Genomic DNA, 17,462 nt, shown 5'->3' with positions numbered 1-17,462 from the left:
TCCCCCGATTATGATTGCCCGACCTTCGATGCTGTCCTTCCCACACGTGACCCTTCAGGACTACGTCGCGATTGATGATTGTGTTGCCACGACTGATCTCCTGACCGATGAAATTATTAATTATGTCACGGCCACCTGGGAAGACCATGATTCAGACGAAGTCATGTGAGGAGGTGCAGCCACGACCTCATTGCACCTCACGGGAAGTCACGGACGCACTTTTGATATTGTAGGACGTTTGGATGGCCACTCCCGAAAGTTTGCAGGCTGTTGGGTACTTGGAAGAGTTAAAAAAAATTGTGATGTCAGCTGGAATCTGCGCGGAAAAGCAGACAACTATTGCAAAATACTTCAGTAAATAAAGGTATGCTTCTCCAACTTCATTTTAATGTTGCTTTTCCTGTTAATTTGTTAATTCAGCATTCGGATAATTCGGACATTTTTCCCGGTCCCATGAGATCCAAATTAAGGAGCCTTTACAGTACAGGATTTGATAGAGACCTGACCATAAGTGACATTAAACTTAGAGGGTCTTTCACCATGTTTGAATATTGCAAACAGACAAATGCAGCACATAGATCTTTCAATGGCAATCATGTCTACAAAGTATCAGGTAGCACCTTGGCGTGAAAATAGTTGAAATTTTCAGACAGAAGCCCACACACTCCTCTCAAGGGAGCTTTGCTTCCAGGCAGAGTCAAGGTCATACCCGTGATACCCGGGCACAGAAAATTACATTAATTCGCTAATGCCTTAAATTTTAATGTCACTTGGGTGATGCCACATGGACAAACCCAATGTCATTTGCCTTAATGTCATTCGTTACCTAGTGCATTCACAAGAACTCATTTGACTGAGAAATGCAAGCCCTCGAGTCCATAGCTTGCATAGTGCATTACAATTGATGTACATGAAACAATCCACCATATAAAAATAATTTATACATAGCTTTCAACTACAACGCTCCTGCAAGGAGTTGTACTTGGTAAACTTCATCAGGGCAGCGTTGGAATGGCTTTGACGGGCAAAGTGCCACTTTGATTTTGAACTTGGGGTTTGACTTTGAATGGCTGAAGTCGGTTGCAACATTGTAAAGGACGGCAACAAACTGAAGCTAATAGCGCTATAGTATGCTCACTTTTATTATTCACTATTCATGAAGGTGCAAAGTAAACTTGTAAATGCATATTTACTTTTTATTTAGTACTTTAAGATTGCTCACTTCAGAAGATGCCATCATTGACACCACCACATCAAATGGCATTATATTTGGACATGTGGCAGCTCCACCGAAAAAAATGTCATTACGAAAGTTAAGACAATAACAAACGAATGTCGTTTTTTTGCCCTCGTGGCATAGGTGTTACACGCACAAATGCCTCTATGCAAAACACGCTGCCTGCAATGTCACCAATTATAGCACGAGGCCTCTATAAATTGTCCGATGCAGAACGTGTAACCACCACTGGGAGTGCACCATGCAGCAAAAAAAAAGGAACAGCGATGTAGGCATATAGTCAACATGAGGCCGTCTCTTGGCTCTGTTGTGGAAGAAAACAGGGAAGAAAAGTCGCTGGTGAACATTAGTTGAGGCACATAAGGGGAGAATGTCAGCATTGGTTGTGAAGCTTCCCTCCTGGCAGCGTGTCAACAGAATATTTCAATTACACCAATCTACTATAATAATGCACAAATTAAAAAAAATTACTGCGGTAGGACACTCCCTAGTTGATGCCCTACACCTTCCGAGTGTATAACAAAATTTGCAATGAAACCTGATAAGGGGCTCTTTAAAAGAAAGCAGGCTCACCTAAACTTCCCATGTTTCTTTTTATGTGTGTAATGCACAATGTTTAATTATTAATACATGTACCATCTTTTTAGTCTGAACATTCACTGATGGGCCTTGCATTATTTGGGGGCAAGGAAGGAGGTGCATGTGAACGAGTGGACAAGGACACAAGGCTTACGACAGTATTCTATTAAAGCTAATCTTTCTCTCAAAGACCAGAAGATTTGGAAATGCCAGCAGCTTGAGTGATGAAGTGCAAACATGATAATATGACACCAAGGTTAAGTTCACAATGTCTACAGAAATTTTTGCAGCACTTTCTTCTACACTAAGCTTAAATAATGGGTAATGTAAATCACCTTTTAGCTGCAGTTTGGCAAGCAACCACAATCAACAGGTTGGCTACAATGTCCACAGGCACAATGTCAGCAATGCCTTTGACATCGGTCACTATGGTTGTCATCACACCAGATGCACACTGCAAGAAAAGTTGGAGACATTCAAATCCCCTTTTTCAAAGCATGCCCATCATAAAGCAACACTTTTTTTCTTACTGTGCATGATAGAGTAAGCAACATTTACGAAATGGCAAGTTTGAACAAGACGCAAAAAGAGAGTGCTTTAAAACACAAAAAGCTACAGGGATAATTTATTTTTACCTAAAGTGTTTGCAACATAATTAGCATATGGTGAACACTTTGTTTTTGTATTAAGCGATATCGCAGTGAGCTGTTGGTTGCTGCCAGTACTGCTAGCAGACCAATGGGTATGCAGCACATCAGCTGCTTCTTTGGTTCCTGCCTTGCATCTCTTTCCTGCTTGCCTGCGCCATATTGCAGCACTGCACAGCAATACACCATTACGGGTGCTTTGTGTCTCGAAGGCGACAACAACAGCTCAGCTGCTGCTCTGTGTTTGTGCTGACCTTAATCCAAGCTACTGTGCTATTTCGTCCTAAATGAATTTTCTAATGAATGAAGTTTCTAAATGAATTTTCAGAAATATAACCTGCCTGTAGCAAAAAAATTACCAATTTCACCATATATTATCAGTTGCAAAAGTTCTGGCAGAACCCATCTCACGATGAATGTCGATATTACTGAGATTAGCATTGAAGCAATGTAGTGACGCACTGAATTGCCAAATTCTTCACTCATACCCATTGGAGAAAAGTTAGACATTTTTGTTTTGTCATTGAATGGCAGCACATACGCGGTAGCACATAACCAGTGACAAAAGTTGGCGTCAAAGATGACTGAAAAGTGGCGTACACCCAGTGGCACATACCTAGAGTAGCACGTACCCAATGACACACACAAAAACAGGCACAGGCAGTTACCAGAAAGCAAGAATGCCAAGTGAATTAATACCATCAAACCTGTTCATTGCATGGACCCAAGCTAAAGGAGAGGATGCGCAAAAAGTGACCATCCATACCCTTCAAAGGCTTGCGGTGGCGAACTGTAAGAAACTGACCAGAGTGCAAGCAGCTGAAATTGCAACTTCCAAGGAGATCGCAAATGGGAGACTAATGATGCTGGAGACCACAGCACCGAGCACAAGTAAATACCTGAGCTTCCTGCTTGCCTGCATTCTGCCTGCTCAATATGGGTCTTAAAAGCCAACACATCTTGTTAAAAAAATTTAGTAATGTGCTCTGTTTGTTTTGCTATTGCTGCATGCATGCTGTGTTCTGTGCCCGAGTGCCTGTAAGGTTGGTAGCACCAAGGTGCATGTGCACGCAGGGGAGGTATATATGGTAGTTGTGATGCAGTAACTAAATAAAACCTATGTGTGGCTGGTTTAATGAGGTCAGCACATTCTAACACTACCATGGATAGTATGCAATGGAAATATTTCAATTATTAACAACTAAGGCAGAAAAGGGTTTGCTACCCATCAGTTCGTTGGCAAAATATTTATGGTTTATGTACCTAAGGTACAGATGGAATAGCATACAGTGGCATTGCTAATCTGCAACACATCCATGCATTTCTGAACGGTTAGTGGAATGTGATTTCCAAGTTTACATGCAAAAAATTCTATTCACACTATTGCCATAAACACTTCTGCACTGCGATATGCCTTTCATAGAAACAGCTAAACCCAAATCTATGTATATCAGTCAGATGGTGTAGACCAACCACGGCACCCCACTCACCCGGTCATGAAGAGAAATGATGTCAAACATGCAAAGCTCACTCAAACTGCATACAGAAGAGAATAACAATACCGATGTTGGCGAAAACACACCTGCTCAACCTTTACCTCCCGCAAGCTTTTCAAGCTTAAACATTAAAGAGAAAAACGATTTCACCTGTATTAGTAGATTACCCTTTTATAATACCAAAAATGCCACTCTTGCAGCAAGAAGAGGCACTCTTGCAGCAAGAAGGAGGAAAGACTGGTTGCGACACCACCTTGACGTTCTTGCAGCAGTTTGCCGTGACATCATGGATTTTAACAGTGTTTGTTGGGCCTAGTTAATTGTCTAACAATACACATCAGCTACATCGTGTTTTGAAGAAGACATTGAGCATGGCAAGTTTCAGGAACTTTTACTGAGCCAATGTGGCCCAAATATGAAAAATACTTTGAAATTCATGACACCACACTGACATACTGGTGCTGGAGCTTCTGCGAGAAATTAGAAAATGAAACTGACCATTTGTTTTTAATAATTAACCTATACTGTAAAATTAACGAAAATATAATTTTCAAAGAATACTTTGTCTAATCTGATTTAGTGTTTATCTTTAGTTTCCCTTTAAGGGTGAAAAACAAGTACCCCAGTGAACTATATATACAGTGAAAGACAATGAAATCTATTGAGAAAATCTGAAATGTTCCTGTGCAAGTGACTACGCAATTTTATTGGTGTAACTGACTGTTTTTCTTATTGAGTGCCTACGGTGAAGACGGACACAAGGATATATGACAACACAAAGCGTATAGAGCTGTTGTATGTTCTAATTATGTCTGTGTTTGCACTGTGCTACACAATACAAAGCTTAAGTACCAGCAAGCCCAAATTTCTACCGACTGTTTTACACTTTCCTTTTTAAAACAAACATGCAGAGAAAAATATCTTACAGATGCCAGCAGACTTGTAGATCCATTTAATGCATCAACCCAGCCCTGAAAAGAGATAGAAATATTGTATTAAAACCAAGGCAAGAATGATGTGCTTGTGCCAAGCACATCAATCAAGGCAAGTGCTTGTGCAAAGCACTTACAGGCAAGCTGTAAGTGCTTTGCAGTACAGTTCTTGCAATTCCTTGCAGGTACTGTATCACAGGAAAAGTAATGCGTTGTTCCGACACGTTCATAATACAGTAGACTTCTGTTAATTTGACTCTGGTTAATTTGATTTTTCTGCTAATTCGATTCTAACCAAAGGTCCCTACAGGAGCCTCTGAATTTCTATGGGCCTAAACTTCCGATCCCAAAATTGCCCTCGCTGGATAATTCGAATTTGATAAGTCAGCATGCACACACCTGATCTTTATGGTGAGCCCAATAGCAACCCTTTCAGTGGCAGCGTCTGTCTCGGTGAAGCTTAAAACACAATGGATGTTTTGAACACGCATCTCTCATCAAGAATACCTATTTTCAACCTGTACCAAGAAGATTTTCAAGCAATAATTGTAGCTCACAATTTCTGGCTATAGTATTTACCCGATTTGCGCATCATTTTCTTTCGGTAAAGTTGGGCCAAAAATTGCTTGCATGATGCAATCTGACACTATACCAAAACCACCTTTGCAACGTTCATACGCTTTAATGCACAAGGCAAATGTACTGCGGCGAAGCTGACCGAGAAACCGGCTGCCCTTATGCAACACTTTCTGGCTAAAAAATCAGGTGCACGTTAGATTAGTTTTTCTACTTTAGACACATAGAAAGTGGGCGCGCATTTCATTTGGGGATGCATACCTGCCAACCTGGCGAGATAAAAAATCTGTAAACATTATTCGTGCCAAGGGGGGGGGGTCGCGCCAAGGGGGGGTCGCGCCAAGGGGGGGGTCGCGCCAAGGGGGGGAGGGGGTCGTTCAAACTTTCAGGCAGTGTTCGATGAATCCTTTTGCAGGGACCTTGCAGTAGAAGACTTTGCTCACTTCAAAAATTTGTCAGAGTAGCTTTGCTCAAAACATGGTTCAGACTGATGGCCTTTCACTAGCAGCAGGTATTGGAGGGTTGTGTTGCGCATTGATGAGCGGAATTCAGTCCTAGTTTTTCGTGCCATGCTAAATATCCTCTCACACTCTGCGTTGCTATGCGGTATCACGAGTAAATCTAGCATCACCTTAGCAACTCGGTGAAACATGTTTTCCATTAGTGTTTTTCATTTTTCCAAACATACACCACTGCACGTCCCACCTTTCTTCATTCAGAATGTCCTCTTGAAGAGTGTGCGCCTATAATGTGGCAAACTCAGCTTCGAGAGCATCTGAAGCATCTTCAGCATATTCAATGGATCCGCAGGGCAGCAGCTGAGCGAAACTCTGGATTAAGAAACAGACTCGAGAGCAATGCCTGTGAAATAAATTTCAGGATGGCCACCTCCACATTCTTCAGAGTTGTGTTTCAGAGTTGCGTTCACATCCATAACACTTCACCTCGTCGCTTTTCGGAAACATTTTCCGTAGAAGAGGCCCAACGTGATCGCTGACACTAAGGGGAAGGTTGTGCTCGACGAGGAATCCCGTAAACAGGCATTCCACATGTATGACACTGTCGTCGCAGTTGTTCCGAAGAAAGTTCACTATGCTGTCTTGCTGCTCAACGGTGCAAACATAGCTTTGATGCTTCGCCATGGAAACGTGCAGTTTGAAGTTGTCTTTGCCACCGTGAGACATACTGATGTCTCATCCACATGTCAAAAAGCACGGAAATTCAGAAGTATAAGATCGCAAAAACTTCTGCAAATACCTTTTCTTGGGCTTTGATAGTGCCATGGCATCAAGCACACGATGACTGTAACGTCACACGGTGCACCACACACACACGGCCTAGCCAACACTAATCATACATGCATGCAGCAGCAATAAGATGCACCATGGATGAAGGCATGCATGAAATGCAAGAGCTACATTGGCTCTGGCTTTGGTCGGCTTGCTAGGCACTGCAGTCGGCTGCTTAGTCGATGATACCGATGGTGCTAGTGCGGCTGTTTTTGGTGGTGCTGACAATTACAATGTGGCTGTCAATTCCGCGGTTATTATTGCGCCAACAGAGACCACTTTTCTGGAGATATAAGACAGTGATCGTACAATAGGAAAGTTCAGTCGAAAATCGGGAGCCTCCCAGGCGAATCGGGAGGGTTGGCAGGTATGGGGATGCGTTAGAATTGGGCAAGTACTGCCAGATAAATCAGCGGCATGTTGTGGAGTTTTTTTCTGCGTCGTGTTTAATTCAACCCGCCAGATAATTTGATCAATTTCATCGGTCCCATCCAGAGCGAAATAATAAATTGACTGTACAGTAAAACATCATTTTACCCTTGTTGATTTAAATAAATAAGATAATTCGGGCTTGCCACTATGTCCTGGTACATGTATGCATTACTCAATGGCATCAAAAACATTGTTAATTAGGAGATACTATTTGGTTGCGCACTGGTAAATTTGAGCAAGCCCAGGAGCTATACTTCTAGATGCCAACTAGATATTGATTGACGATTAGTAGTTTCGGGCTAGCTCACTGATGCTAAATAGTCAGGACATGCATTTGGCACATTAAAGGACGCCCATTTTGGATCTCATCAAGATGCTGGCACTGCTGCACTGTGAAGGAAGCCGTGAGGCACTCAATGTTCTGTTTTGTGAGAGTTATTCCAGGAAGTTGCATAATTTGCACTAGGTGATGCAAATCAGTTTCTGTGCAGATATGCTAAATACAAACCCCAAGGGCAGCATTTACTCACTAAACTAAAGCATACTGATGCAGTAAGCATTTCTTTATAGTTTTCTTGGTCAATTTAATAATTGCACATTCAGATAGTTCACAATTCTTTGGCTGAAATCCGAGCTAACACCCACCATGGCTTTGGCATCACGCTGCTAAGGACGAGGTCACGGGTCACTGCTAACTACGAGGCTGCATTTCAATGGGGGCGAAATGCAAAAATGCTACTGTACCATGCAATAGCTGCACATTAAAGAATCCCAGGTGGTTGATGTTAATCCAGAGTCTCACACTATCGTGTGCATAATACTAATCAGATCATTGTTGTAGCATGTAAAACCCCCGAATTTATTTAAGTGTTGACTCTGAGCTAATTATGTCTTATTGCAATAAAAATTTCAGCAGATTCCATACACACCTGTGGAAATCGTACAGAAAAGCTTTTGTAGATGAATATGCAAACTTGCATATTTAGTTGTGTTTAGGCCTATATAGCGTAACCCCGGTTATACCTCCTCCGGTTTTGCAATGGCCTGGGTTTTGCGACGGATTAGCGCAGTCCCGGCGAAGTCCCCATAGAAGCAATGCATTAAAAACCCGTTATCCGACGCAATTTTACGTCGGACCCACGTTATATGATCACCCTCGCGAAGTGCGGAACGGAACGACGGACGAAAGAAAAGTGCTGCGGGTCTCTTTCCTCGCTCCGTCTCTCCGCACGCGGAGTGCTTGACACTGCTCGACCGGTTCACTCCGGCGCAGCTTTCCTCCTTGCCTCGTCTCATCGTTCGTTTCTCTCTCCTCCACCAGCAGCCGTCCACGATGATCGTTATGCTGAAAGAGCACCTTATCTTCTCCACAATCACTTTCTTCTTCTCTTCTCAGTGCGTCACCTCTCGTGGCATTGGGGAAGTGTTTCTCTAGCCCCCACCAGCAGCTGTCCGCGACACCCGCTACGCTCAAATAGCGCCTTTTCTTCTCCGCAACACTTACACCCTCTCTTCTCGGCGGCGACGGCTCTCGTCGCGTTGTGGAAGCGTTTCTATCCTTCCAGTTTCCCAGCAGCAGCTCGCCGACAAGGTAGCGCGGAGAAGCCTACGTTTATCACACATGTTCTTTGTCGTAATCCTAGCGACCAGCGTTCAGCTGAGGTTTTGTGTTGTGTGGAGCAACGCGACGCACAATGTCCCGAATGCGAACACTTCTGTCACTCAGCAATAAGCTGAATATTATCGAGGAAGCGGAAAAGCGGCATGGAGCCACGAAAGCCAGCATTGCCCGGGACCTTAAGATACCCTTTAATCTCTGCTTAAGACGATCCTGGCAAACAAAGCAATGATATTGCAGAATGCCAACAAGTTTGGGCTCAAGCAGAAAGCGGTACAAGGAAGGCAGCATGAGAACTTCGAAAAAGTTCTCGTCAAATGGCTGCATCAAGCAGGGAGTTATGTGATCAACGTCGACGGCGCCATTCTAAAAGAAAAGACGGACCTTGTGGCATTGCGTCTGGGCATCGACGACTTTCGGGCATCGAACAGGTGGCTGGGTTGCTTTAAAAAACGAAACAGGATTGTGTACAGCCGCTCCTGCGGAGAAAGCACTTCCGTGGACATTTCGACGGTGAACGAGTGGATGGAGTCACTGCCAGAGATGATTGCTGCATACAAGCCCTGCAACGTTTTCACCGCCGATGAGAGTGGTATCCTTTACCAAATGCAGCCCGAGCAAACCCTTGCTTATAAGGGTGACAGCTGTCATGGTGGCAAGCGTAGTGAAGAGCACGTGATGGCACTTTTCTGTGCTAAGGAGGATGGTTCCAAGAGGCTGCCTGTGCTCGTTGTTGGGAAGTTTGCAAAGCCATAGTGCTTTAAAAACTTGAAGACGCTGCCATGCAGCATCTTCAAGTTTTTGCCATGCAGCTACAACTTCAACAAAAAGGCGTGGATGACGTCTTCGCTCTTCAGAAATTTTTTGCAGCAGCTGGATAACAAAATGGGTGCTGAGGCAAGAAAAATATTGCTTTTCGTGAACAATGCACTGTGCCACCCACCCGATACATCCAGCCTGAGGAACATAAAGGTTGTTTTTTATCCGCCAACTGCACAAGCCGGATGCAGCCGCTGGATGCCGGCATCATTATGTGCATCAAGCAAGGGTACTGGAAGCGGTTAGTGCAGCATCGGCTGACGGCTATGGAGCGCAGCGAGTCGGAAAAAAAGATCACTGTGCTTGACGCCATGCATTTTTTTGCCAGTTCATGGAACGCAGTGTCGCGAAGCACAATCGCTAACTCGCTCAAGCACTGTGGCTTTAAGTGAAAGACTGCCTCCTCTGCTGGGGACGCAACAACCTCGATGCCGCTCGAGGCCGATGCAGGCTTCGTTGAAGATGATTTCGAGGGTTTAAACCTCACCACGACGTTCGCCGAGTATGTGGAGGCTGCCGAGAACGTTGCAATCTGCGGCGAGGTGTCGCTGGATGACGCCATTAAGGAGACTTTGCCTAGTGCCGCCACTGCTGCAACATCTGATGAGGACAACGACGATGCCACAGATGCCGTGCCTGTGCCTACCACGTTCACCAAGGTGCTACGGCACATAGACAGCATCCAGAACTCTATCTGTTCATGCAACGCCGCAGAGGACCTCCTTTCGGACATTGCACAACTCGAGCGAAAGCTCTTGGTTCCCGGATCAAAGAAGGTCCAAAAGAAACTTACCACCTTTTTTTAAAGTTCGCACTGGCTGGCTGGAATCACAACAGTGGGCAGTGGAGTGCCGTAAGGATTCGTTTGAATAAAGCATGATTGGTACCTGTACTGCAGCATTAATTATTTTCACATTTATTTTTTGGGTAATTTGTGTTTCCAAGCTCTGTAGAGTATGTTAGTAGTTTACATTCAAGTTTCTCGCAAATCCGTCACGCAATATAAATAGTATATTTATAGGCATAATTTATGTTTGGATTTAAATTATGGGATTTTACGTGCCAAAACCACTTTCTGATTATGAGGCACACTGTAGTGGAGGACTCCGGAAATTTTGACCCCCTGAGGTTCTTTAACGTGCACCTAAATCTAAGTACACGGGTGTTTTCGCATTTCACCCCCATCGAAATGCGGCCGCCACGACCAGGATTCGATCCCACGACCTCGTGCTCAGCAGCCAACACCATAGTCACTGAGCAACCACTGCGGGTCTATGTTCGGATTTTATGATGCCCGCATTTTAAGGCGCTTTTTTGCGGTTCCAAGAAAGTCGTATAATCGAGGTTCCACTGTATTTGATTAAATGAGACCCTTTGCTTTAATATTTGTTTTCTCTTTATACATGTGTAACGGCACATACATGCACACAAACACACACACATCAATGCATGCACATACGCACTTCTCGCAGCATAATGAAGACGTGCCTGTTCTGCTAGTCATTTCTTTTGTACCTGATTTCTACAACAATAAGAGCACGTTTTGGTAGCATTTTGTTGATGGCTTCCACTGCTGCTTGCAACTACGCCAGTACAGCTGGGTCTAGCGCTAGTCAAAAGCACCCTCTGGCCACGCTGCAATGGACGTGCAAGACAGGCATGACGAAAAACAAAGAGGCAAAGAAAGCTTCACTTCATTAATTCATGCATCTTAGGCCTACATTGTGGCTATGACTAACAAAGCAGACTTGGGATTAATATTGACCTTAGACTGAAAAAAAAAAAAAGAAAATTCAATTTTGAGGTGTTACATGCCAAAACCACGATGTGATTGAGACAAGCCATAGTCAGGGACTCCCAATTAATTCCAACCACCTGGAGTTCTTTAACATGCACCCAGTGCAGGGTACATGGGCGTTTTTGCATTTCGCCCGCATCGAAATGCGGCCTCCATGGCCGGGATTCAATCCTGCCGCCTCTGGCTTAGCAGCGCAATGCCAAAGTCACTACACCACCCCGGCAGGGGATTGGACTCCTATGTGTGCTTCAGAACATGGGTGGCCTATTCATGCTATTATAGTTAATGGGTTAATTACACTTAACATTGATCTCAAGTCAGCTACTACTTCCAGCAGCTTCTTCAGCTTGCTTCACACCTTCCTGTTGATAGACTAGGACTTATACGTGCCAGTTTACAGGACCAGCAAGTGTGTTAGTACCTTCTTTTCATTCACAGCTGTAGCACAGCAATGTAAAAAAAAAAGGTGTGTCACCTGTCAAGGAGTTATGTCTGTATTTATTCGGGTACCTACTTGCAGCAGCACCCTCACCACATTACTTATTTAAAGGCTGTCCACAGAAAGCAGTCTGGAAACTTCTGCCCTTGAGCTACAGAACAAAGCAGAGAGCTTGAGACCACTCACAGGGAAGGGCTCTTTCCATGATGCAGCCACAATGGATGGTCGCACAATCGCCACAGGTAGGTCCCCACCTTCTTCAGCAACCAGGGACTCACTCAAGAATTTGGCCAGAACATAGGTGTTGGGTTTTGCACGAAGCAGCTGTGGTGTCAATGCAGCCAGCATACCCTCTTCCATCCATCTAGGCAGGCAAATGAAATCACAACATGGCTGTAGGTTATGCAGCCTTGATCTCAATAAGCACACAGATTAACAACACTGAGATACACAAGCCTTTTCCAAAGAATAAAAAGTATACAATCATTGCATTTTATCGGTACTAACACATGGGGCAGCAACTTGGAGGCTAACCAAGAAACTTGAGAAGGACCACAAAATGAGCGACAGGACAAAATATGTTAGGCAGAGCCCTTAAACAGCCTACTTATGTACAGTAATCTCAGACTACATTCAATGTACCAAGATTTCACTGCCAGGCCTCGCCACTTACTTGTTGTTGAGACTTTCTTTGCCAATTTAAAATTACAATTCCTACTTCAATCGCAAACAGCATGCTGGATTCTATCACTATAAATGATGGTCATTTCATTTCAATCAACATTTCGCAGCACATTCTGGCCAATTGTCAGTCCCTTTAAGACAAGCAAGAATGTTGGCTTGCAGTTCAGCAATAGGTTTCTGGCCTTCGTGGAATTTTCAACACTGATTGTCACTAACTGTAATAAGGGCCTGTGGTAATATATACTGTGTCTCATAGATTATTGCAACTTATGCTGCAGGCTTACTGCACATCCCTGTTGTTACCTGGATGTTTTGGAATTTGAATTGTGCAAGCATTGTGTGCTGGCAAACATTGAGATGTGGAGACATCAAAATCACGTGTTCTTTTGTGGGATTTCCAGAAATCTGAAATTACAGCAAACAACTGCAGATTATGTCATTGACTCCTGCAAGTTTCCTGTTATTTATATTTGTGTTGTGAAAAAGTTTGGCTAGCAGAACTAAATGATGCAGGAATGGAAGTGCTCTGCCATTTGGACCATCATGTGCCGAACCATCGAGCTGTTCCAACCTACGTCGAAACACTAATTTCGAATGAAGTTTGCCAAGTTTAGCAGGATGTGCGTTTTCAGTGGCAACCACAGCCATATTTGCATTGGCTTGCGCTTAGCCCTGCAATTCAAGCCTAAGCAATCTGTTTCAGTGTTGGTGTCTTTAGAGTGTAGATGCGTTTGGTGGCATAATTGTAACTAGGCCACAAGAAAATGAAAATCGTTTTGCGCTGTACAATGCATTACAAATGTTTTATGAAGGCGTTATGCATTTGTATATGCGGGCCAACTAAACGTGATTTGAACTGCTGCTCATTTCACGGGGAAGTCTGGAAGGAAAGCCACGCTGAATGAGTAAGGTCATACAGTCTGCTCAGCATGTAGCTCATTTGTTTCGTTAGTTATTTTGGCATTCTATTTTGCACCCTATTGGTACATATGCATCGATTAAGAGACAGAAATAAAGCACTGTGGATTGGAGAGCAAATAGGGGCAAGCAATATTCTATAGTCGGGTACAACTTTATAAAAAAGGGGAGGCCGCGCCCAGATGACCACCGCACAGCAGCCGATTGCCTCCGCAAATAAAATAGTCCCGCTAAAGAAACCATGCTTCTAAAATGTGTATTTCTCAGTATAAATAAAGACTTTAGTATTTTGATGACTGGTTTGGTAGAGCTTTCGCAATTGGGATGCTACAGCACATGACAGATCGCGAAAAAAAAAATAAGCTCGTGCCTTCTACAATGCTGTGCATCGTCCGCTTTTTAGCTGCACTGTACGGGACAAAAGAAGAAAGAGCAGCTCGGCATAGCTTATGCAATGGTTTACATGTACACGGTACATTTACAACTCATTTTCCGAGCTTAAAATGAATCAGTTGCTGTTTAAAAGGAAACAATGCATTTATCGAAACTATTACAACCCTGGGACGAGAAGACATTGAGGCAGGAAAGATACAAAAATGCTTCATTAATTGTTTTAAATAAATACTATTGGTTTTAAATAGCACAAGATTTATATTTTGGGGTTTTGGAATTTCACAAACTTGTTTGCAAGAATGTGATAGGTTTCTCTTTTTTTTTGTTCGATTTCACTTTTTTTTTTTGCAAGCCCGCAGTCTCACCAGTCGCATAGCATAGCATCAGCAATGCTGGCTGCAATGTTTTGTCGCCGGATCACTGCTCAGAATAAACGCACGCATCGCGAATGGTGCATCGTAAGCTCGCAATAATATTTCCAGCATGATAGACCACCACAAACAGTTTGGGAATTCACTATGACAAGGGGCAGACACACAGAACTGACACGACTCGGCCCAGTTCGAAGCGCGGGCCACTGGCCGTCTGGCTCATGACGTCAGTCTAGAGTGCACAATCATTGGTGGAGGCTCGTGTGCATCCACCTTGGAGGAGTAAACACCCCTTTTTTCTAAAGTTGTACTCGACTATAGTTGACATTAAGAGTAAAAAAAATGGATAAGATAAGGTATAGATAAGGCTTTAAAATGTATTCCCTAGTGCTGAACAAAATTTTTGTGTGACAAAACAATGATGCTGCAACTTTAAAAGTCACCCATAAAAACAAAAAGCAGGGTCCAAATAAAAAAAAAAGCAGGCAGAGGCCAAGCAACAAACTATCCTAACACCACTTTTGGCAAGAAAACAATAATTCCGTCAATCAGATGGGAACTGAAGCCTTCCCATTGTGGCACATATAGTGTATGCATTTGAGGTAAAAAAAATAAAGTAGTGAAAAAACTAGTTACTCTTATTTGTCTCTTATATATGTTCATTTGCTGCCTTTCTTCACAATAAACACAGTTAAATAAAAATGACGGCCGAATAATTCATTCAGAATGCATATGGTCCTTTTACCAATATGCTACGACAACCACAGTATCCTAATGCACATCGTTCGAACTCCGCACTTACTCCGAACTGCCAACTCGGAGCTTGGCACACTGAACCACAGTACGACAACCACAGTAAAGAATTTTTTTTCCCGGTCAACTACCGAGTTTGACAATATCCAGGAGCTTCTAGTTTGATTCAATGTAAGAAAATTTACACATATAGGTATGATTGCTTTGCTTCAGTTCATGAATACCCTTTTGCCTTTAATTGCAAACAAAGCTAAAAAGGAAGCAAAAGCTTTTTTTTACGATATGGTAACACAATAAAAAAAACTTACTTTGTACAAGAAATAATATCTTGAGGGTGTATGTGAGATGGATATATTCGTTCATCTAGCTTCTTGCAGTCACAATTGCAATATGCAGTAGACACATGCACCACTGCCTGAAAACGAAAAGGACAATAATTTACAAATCAATTGCATCTTTAGGGTCATTCAGATTATGCAGTTATGTAGTCCAGTTTCATAGCTTGCTAAAGGGGGCATGACACACATTTTTTTATCATAATCTGTATTGTGTTAGGTAATCCACGTGTGTTCAAGAGCACATTAGCAAACCTTTAGCGCATTTCAGCCACCCGATAATCTGTAATCAGAATTTTTTATATGTTACACTCGAACGGGCATAAGAGTCGAGCAATACTGGCATGCACGCGAGCCATGATGTCACAAGCTGCATGCTTGCCAAGAAAGCATGTATATGCCAGCAAAGAATTAAGTGTTTCAGCTGTGCACGCATGTGGGAAACTTCAGTTTTGTTCAGCCACTGCGGCACCTATGTAGCACTGTGGGGTGCCAGAGCTAAAGGAGCAAAGAGCACTGCATATAGTTCTTCAGGTTCCCCAAGGAGCCCGTCAAGCATAAGGCTTGGAAGATGAATGTGGGCAGGAAGGAGTGGCGCTCATCAAACATTTTTTGTTCTCAAAACACTTCAGGCCAGACAGTTACGATGATGATTTGCACCTGCTCGCCAAGTTTCGGATACCCGTCAAAATGCTGAGGCCACGACCAGACGCGATGCCTACCGTGTTCACACACCGACTCATCCAGCAGGCAGTGCCTCGGCCAACCTTGCCTTGCATCGGCCTTGCTACTTCTTTTTTTACATATATCGGGTGCAATAAAGCAAGTTCAAGGAAAGGTTCAGCCAAAGCGTACATTGCGCCAAATCCTTGCGCCCCAGACATGTGCACAGACATTTGTTTACATATACCGCAAGCAATTATAGAGTGGAAGAAAAAACTGGTTGTAAAGCCCGGCAGCTGGGGAAAATCGTTGTTGTTGAGTACAGATCCGAGAGACATGCATGCATAGAATGCATACCAGCAAACAATCTGTGCACACAGCAATTTGCATAAGGTGAAGTAGCGCCAGAGACTTCATCTCCCGTGAATGGCTGGCTAAGCAGCGCAGCATGCATGAAATATGATGAAATGAACTTATTAGTACTCAACACTGTGGAAAGACATCTGCATTTCGTGCAACACTAATGTTGCCATCTATGCTAACATTTACTACGCTGTCTTCATCCACAGCCTCCAAGATTTGCACGCACCGGCCAGTGTACACCAGTCTAGGAGGCCATCTTTCACCACTTGAGCTGGTGGCGATGGAGTTGAAGTAAAAATCTTCAGCGTATACAACACCATCACTGCTTTTGCTGCTCTAAGATTCGTCGCTTGCTTCTTCATGTGAAGTTGATGGCATCGAAGACATGGCACGCAATATCCAGAGCAAATACGGAAACAAACGGCAGCTATGCTCCGACCTCACATTGTGCATTGGCTGATTTTGTATCAGACAATGGCTCAGTTCCATGCAGCACATGACATCACACATGGCATGGCAATATGGCGTCGAAGGGCAGGGCTCAGAGCCAGGGAGTTCTAGCTCATATTTTGGACAGAAATGTGTTTTTACTGCCCAATTTTAACACGTGCATAGCCATAATAGACCCTCTATTACAATTTCTCGTGGTAAACCGCAAATTGTTGCGTGGCCGTGTCATGCCCCCTTTAAAGGGGCCCTGAACCACTTTTATTGAAGTGGAGAAAGACATTTAAAGTGAAGATAGGCTATTCCACAACCACTTTGCCGCAAAAGTACTTCAATGCGTTCAGCAGAAGCGGAGTTATCAGCAATCAAACATGGTGTCAGCTGTGCTCCCCTTCCTCCTACAACGCCTTGCACTGCAAAGGCTACGGCGGAGACGTCACCATGGCACGCAGTTCAAATTTCCGATTTGGTGCCTGTGCCGCGCTAAACGTAAGCCAAACATAGGCTGTCCTCAGAGTTGCAGTATGCTTAGCCACAGGACTCGTGGCGGCACCTCGCGGCGGCTGCGGTGCAGCCGAGCGCAGCGACCAATAGCAGCCATGCATTGGAGTATACTTTACGACGAAATAAAGCACACAGAAAAGAGCGAGGATCATGAGGTTTTTGAAACAAG

The 17,462-nt window shown here is 43.7% G+C and overlaps 1 protein-coding gene across 5 annotated transcripts in view; it reads right to left on the bottom strand.

Annotated features, from left to right (window-relative positions):
- The window catches only part of LOC135917492 (putative fatty acyl-CoA reductase CG5065), a 119,115-nt gene that overhangs the window by 88,869 nt on the left and 12,784 nt on the right, over positions 1-17,462 (bottom strand). For all 5 annotated transcript variants that reach the window (XR_011512667.1, XM_065451063.2, XM_070535162.1 and 2 more), the window contains exons 6-9: positions 15,290-15,392; positions 12,049-12,226; positions 4,886-4,930; positions 2,152-2,270 (exon numbers count right to left, since the gene is read on the bottom strand). Coding sequence is in view for 4 of the 5 variants with exons in the window: in XM_065451063.2 (XP_065307135.2) it covers positions 2,152-2,270; positions 4,886-4,930; positions 12,049-12,226; positions 15,290-15,392 (445 nt within the window). In the remaining variant the exon portion in view is untranslated. The remainder of the gene's footprint in view (positions 1-2,151; positions 2,271-4,885; positions 4,931-12,048; positions 12,227-15,289; positions 15,393-17,462) is intronic.

Source organism: Dermacentor albipictus, chromosome 3, assembly GCF_038994185.2.
Source record: "Dermacentor albipictus isolate Rhodes 1998 colony chromosome 3, USDA_Dalb.pri_finalv2, whole genome shotgun sequence".
In the NCBI taxonomy this organism is placed as follows: Eukaryota; Metazoa; Arthropoda; class Arachnida; order Ixodida; family Ixodidae; genus Dermacentor; species Dermacentor albipictus.
The sequence above is the reverse complement of the archived record's forward strand: the minus strand, read 5'-3'. Positions and strand labels throughout refer to the sequence as shown.